Source organism: Echinops telfairi, unplaced genomic scaffold (assembly GCF_000313985.2).
Source record: "Echinops telfairi isolate 266 unplaced genomic scaffold, ASM31398v2 ScPeMD7_2010;HRSCAF=2546, whole genome shotgun sequence".
Lineage (NCBI taxonomy): Eukaryota > Metazoa > Chordata > Mammalia > Afrosoricida > Tenrecidae > Echinops > Echinops telfairi.
In genome coordinates this window covers 17,820,246-17,825,388 of record NW_022105908.1, presented here as the reverse complement: position 1 = coordinate 17,825,388, position 5,143 = coordinate 17,820,246, and the positions used below count along the sequence as shown (strand labels likewise).

The window sequence follows — 5,143 nt, the reverse complement described above, 5'->3', positions numbered from 1 at the left end:
GGGAAAATGAACTGATGCCAGGGGCTTAAGTGGAGAGCAAATGTTTTGAGAATGATGAGGGCAATGAATGTACAAATGTGCTTTATGCAATTGATGTATGTATGGATTGTGATAAGAATTGTATGAGCCCCTAATAAAAATGATTTTTTTAAAAAACAAAACAAAATCCATCAATTTGCTACTTACAAGAAACACACTTTACAAACAAAGGCATGAATAGATTAAAAACCAGAGGCTGGACAAAAGCATGCCAAGCCAACAGCTACCAAAGAAAACAGGGGTAGCAATATTAATCTCTGAGAAGATAGACTTCAAGGCAAACAACATAATCAGAGATATGAACGGTCACGACATAAAGATCAAGAGAACAATAGCTCAGGAACCCATAACTATAATAAACATGTGTACCCAATGAAAGGCCCTTAAAATATGTCAATCAATCCTCACAGAATTGAAAAAGGATATGGACACATTGACAATATAACAGGAGACTTCAATAAACCACTCTCAAGGAGAGAAAGGATGTCAAGAAAAACCAAAGACACTAAAAAACGACATAACACAAGCAATCAAAACAAGCTCATAAGTGGGAACCCATCACATGGTTGTACATATAGCCCATCCCCCAGGGGGACAAATAACAGCACTGTGGGGAGACAACGGACAGTGTAAGACCCGAAATAACAATAACAATCTATAATTAATGAAGGGTTCACGAAGGTGGGAGGGTAGGGGAGAGGGAGAAAAAAGAGGAGCTGATACTAAGGGCTCAAGTAGAAAGAATGTGTCTTGGAAATGTTGATGGCAACATATGTACAAGTGTGCTTAATACAATTGAATGATGGGTTGTCATACGATTTGTAAGAGCCCCCAAATAATATGATTCAGGAAAAGTAATAATAAAATGAGCTCACAGACATACAGAATGCTTCATCCATCAAAACTACAGTACACATTCTTCTCCAACACACATGGAACATTCTCAAGAATAGAGCACATACTAGTCCCGAAACCATGACTCAACGAAAACAAAAAACAAAAAAAAAAAACTGAGATCCTTCAATGAATCTTCTCAGACCACAAAGCATAAAATTAGAAATCAACGGTAAAATGAGCAAAAACATAGAGACAAACACATGGAGATTGAACAACATAATACTCAAAAACAACAGGGTAAGCAAGCAAATTAATGAAGAAATTTAAAAGTTCTTTGAGTCAAATGAGAATGATAACAGCATATCAAAACCTTTGGGGACACAGCGAAAGCAGTAATCAGAGGGCAATTTATAGATATCAACACACCTGAAAAAGAGGAGAAATCTAAAGTCAACACCCTAACACAACACCTCTAAGAACTAGAACAAGGACAACAACACTATCCCTCCAGCAAAGGAAGGAATGAGATCATAAGAATCAACATAGAAATAAACAATATAGGGGGAAAAATGTTAAGGAGCTGATACCAAGGGCTCAAGTAGAAAGCAAATGTTTTGAGAATGATGATGGCAACAAATGTACAAATGTGCTTGACACAATGGATGGATGGATGGATTGTGATAAGAGTTGTACAAGCTCCCAATACAATGATTTTTTAAAAAAAGGAAAACATCAACAAGACAAGAAGCTGGTTCTTTTTAAAAAATTAACAAAATAGAGCACTGGCAAACTTAAAGGAAAAAAAGAAAATGTGCACATACCCAGAATAAGAAATGAAAACCGTGAAATAATAACAGAGCCAAGTGAATTAAAAAGAATAACAACACACTACTATGAAAAACTGTATTCGGCGGGGGCCGGAAGTGCCGCGGGCCGCCGCCGCCGCCCGGGTTTGGGGCCCAGCCGCTTACGTAAGTCGTCCCGGGCCCTGAGACTCCGGGATGCGCGGAGCCCAGGACGCCCGCCCGCGGCTGCCGCCGGCTCCCGCCCAAGGCGTGAATGACAGAGGCGGGCCGTCCAGCGCCCTCAGCGAGGTCAGTCTGCGCCTCCTGTGCCAGGATGACATAGACACCGTGAAGCACCTCTGCGGAGACTGGTTCCCATCGAGTACCCAGACTCATGGTATCGTGACATCACGTCCAACAAGAAGTTCTTTTCCCTGGCGGCGACGTACAGAGGCGCCATCGTGGGAATGATCGTAGCTGAGATAAAAAGTAGGACCAAGATACACAAAGAGGATGGAGATATTCTAGCCTCCAACTTCTCTGTTGACACCCAAGTTGCGTACATCCTGAGTCTGGGCGTGGTGAAGGAGTTCCGTAAGCACGGCATAGGTTCCCTTTTCCTTGAAAGTTTGAAGGATCACATTTCTACCACAGCCCAGGACCACTGCAAAGCCATCTACCTGCATGTCCTTACCACCAACAACACAGCAATAAACTTCTACGAGAACCGGGATTTTAAGTAGCACCACTACCTCCCCTACTACTACTCCATCCGGGGGGTCCTCAAGGATGGCTTCACCTACGTCCTCTACATCAACGGTGGCCACCCTCCATGGACAATCTTGGACTACATCCAGCACCTGGGCTCTGCGCTAGCCAACCTGAGCCCCTGCTCCATCCCACAGAGACTCTACCGCCAGGCCCACAGCCTGCTCTGCAGCTTTCTGCCCTGGCCCAGCATCTCAGCCAAGGGCGGCATCCAGTACAGCCGAACCATGTGAGGCCACCTGCCAGTGAACCTGCCTGTTGAGCCTGCCCTCCTGGCCATCTAACACCCCCGAGGTTCCTGGGGAAGAGCCCATCAGCCTGCTTCAGCTGCAGGCCTGGTGCTACGCGGGCTCCGGAGAGGCCTGGGTGAGGCCAGAGTGTGTGGCTACTGACAGGTATGCCTGAGCTGGTGGCAGGGAATGGAGCAGGCCTGAGTGAGACTCGAACCAAAGAAACCCAGCAAGCCAGCTGCCGTCGAGTTCCTTCTGGCTCACAGCATCCTGCTGGGGTCCACCCATGTCCAGCTGTGCTCCCGAGGGTGATCACTGGCTGGTTTGGGGGAGTAGGTAGCCATTCCCAATGGTATAGTCAGGAATCGGGGCCCTTAGCATAAGTCCCAGAGTGCCAGATGGTCATGTTGAATGGGCACTGGAACCAGGTTGTACCTGGCTCTGCCTCGACTCCCAGAAACCAGGGAAAAGCAGCGAGTGGCCAGCGAGCCTGTTGTTGGCTCTGGCAGGAACCTGGCCTTTCTATTCTGAAAAAAAAAAAAAGAAAAACTGTATTCAAACAAATTTGACAATCTAGAATAGACAGATACCTAAAAACAAATCACCCACTCAAATTAATGCAGAGATAAAAAAAAAAAATTCAAGAGGCCCATAACAAAAGAAGATATAGAGCAGGTCATTAAGAAACTACCAACCAAAAAGACCAGATGATTTCACAGGGAAATTCTACCAAATGTTCAAAGATCAGACATGAATACTATACAAACTCTTCCAGACATAGAGAAAGACAACAAACTCACAAACTCATTCTACAAAGCCAACATCACACTGATACTGAAACCAGGCAAACACCCGAAAAAGGCTGAAAATTATAGCCCACCATCCCTCATAAACATAGACGCTGAAATCCTCAACAAAATCCTGGCCAATAGAATACAGCAGAAGATAAAAAATAATAATAACAATTACCAAAAATATACAGAACTCTACAAAAACTCAATAAAAAAATATCAAGAGACCCAATTACGAAATGGGAAAAAGACCTGAACAGAGTTCACCGAAAATGAAATGCAAATGGCTAACAAACACATGAAAAAATGCTCACAATCACTAGCCATCTGGGAGATGCAAATTAAAACCACAATGAGACACCACTTTACACCCACAATGCTAGCCCAAATCAAAAAAAGAGAACACAACAAATGCTGGAGAGGATGTGGAGAGATGAACTCGTACACACTGCTGGTAGACCTGTAAATTGGAAAACGATATGGCAATACTTAAAGCAACTGGAAATTGAAATGCCATATAGTCCAGGACTACCACTAGTAGCATAGACCCCACAGAAGTAAGACACAATAAAGTGGAGGTGTGCTCTCCCATGTTCATAGCAGCACAGTTCACAGCTCAAATGCCCAACAATTGAAGAACGGATAAAGAAATTATGGCACATAGACACAATGGAATACTATGCATCCCTGAAAGCAGCGATGAAAGCATGAACGCATGAAAGGGCCTGCAAACCATGATGCTGAGTGGAGGAGGTCAACCACAAAAGGACAAGTGTTTATGAGTCCACTACTATAAGAAGAAACACCAATGAAACAAATCTTAGGAACCAATTCCTGAACAAAAGGAGAGAAGGCTACCTACTAACCATGATCCGTACATCATCTCCCACGTGTGCACTTCACAAGAGGCGACATGAAAGAGACCCCCACATTGCCTGGGGTCACTCCTTCAAGAGAGGTGAACTGGGAGATAACCACTCACTTGAGGCTATGCAACATCAAAACAAGGCTGGGATGGCCGGCCCCACTATGATACATGACGCCCCTCACTGACCCATAGCCCTACAGGGGACAATATCAGAGACAGTGTGGGAATTGCACCTGATCTGATCCCGCTACGCTGAGGAAAAACACTAAGGGGGTGCAACAGAACAGCAAGGGCACGGAGCAGCGAGGTCCCCAGGGAATGCTGAAGGTGGACTTTGGGGTCAGGGCATGGTACCCCAACAACTGGACTGGAAAACACTCCTAAATGCCAACAAACAGTTTTTGAACTAACTACAAGCTTTTCTTTCTTGTGTTTTGTTTTGTTTTTGTCATTGGTTGATTGTTTTGTTGTATATAGTTGCTTGGTTTTGCTCTGTCTTGTTTTTGGGCATGTTATTATCTCCGCAAGTCTGTCTAAGTAAGATAGGCTGGATGAACAATTTGGAGGAGAAAACAATGGGACCGACAGTTCCAGGGGGACATGGGAGAGGGGGATGTAGGGGGAAAGGTAGTGGTGTTAACAAACCCAAGGACAAGGAAAAACAAGTGATCCAAAATCAGTAGTGAGGAGGGTGGCGGAGGCCTGTTAGGGCATGATCAAGGGTAATGGAACCAAGAGGAATTACTGAAACCCAAATGAAGACTGAGCATGATAGTGGGACAAGAAGAAAGTCAAAGGAAATAGAGGAAAGAGCTAGGGGGCAAA

General features: G+C 44.5%; 2 protein-coding genes across 3 annotated transcripts in view; one reads left to right on the top strand and one right to left on the bottom strand.

The window, feature by feature from the left end:
* STX8 (syntaxin 8) overlaps positions 1-5,143 on the bottom strand; it is a 301,784-nt gene that overhangs the window by 288,400 nt on the left and 8,241 nt on the right. The window lies entirely within an intron of this gene.
* Positions 1,913-2,668, top strand: LOC101639038 (N-alpha-acetyltransferase 60-like). The gene is given in 1 exon segment (XM_030886479.2): positions 1,913-2,668. A coding segment is annotated over 1 exon segment (534 nt). The 5' UTR covers positions 1,913-2,128; the 3' UTR covers positions 2,663-2,668.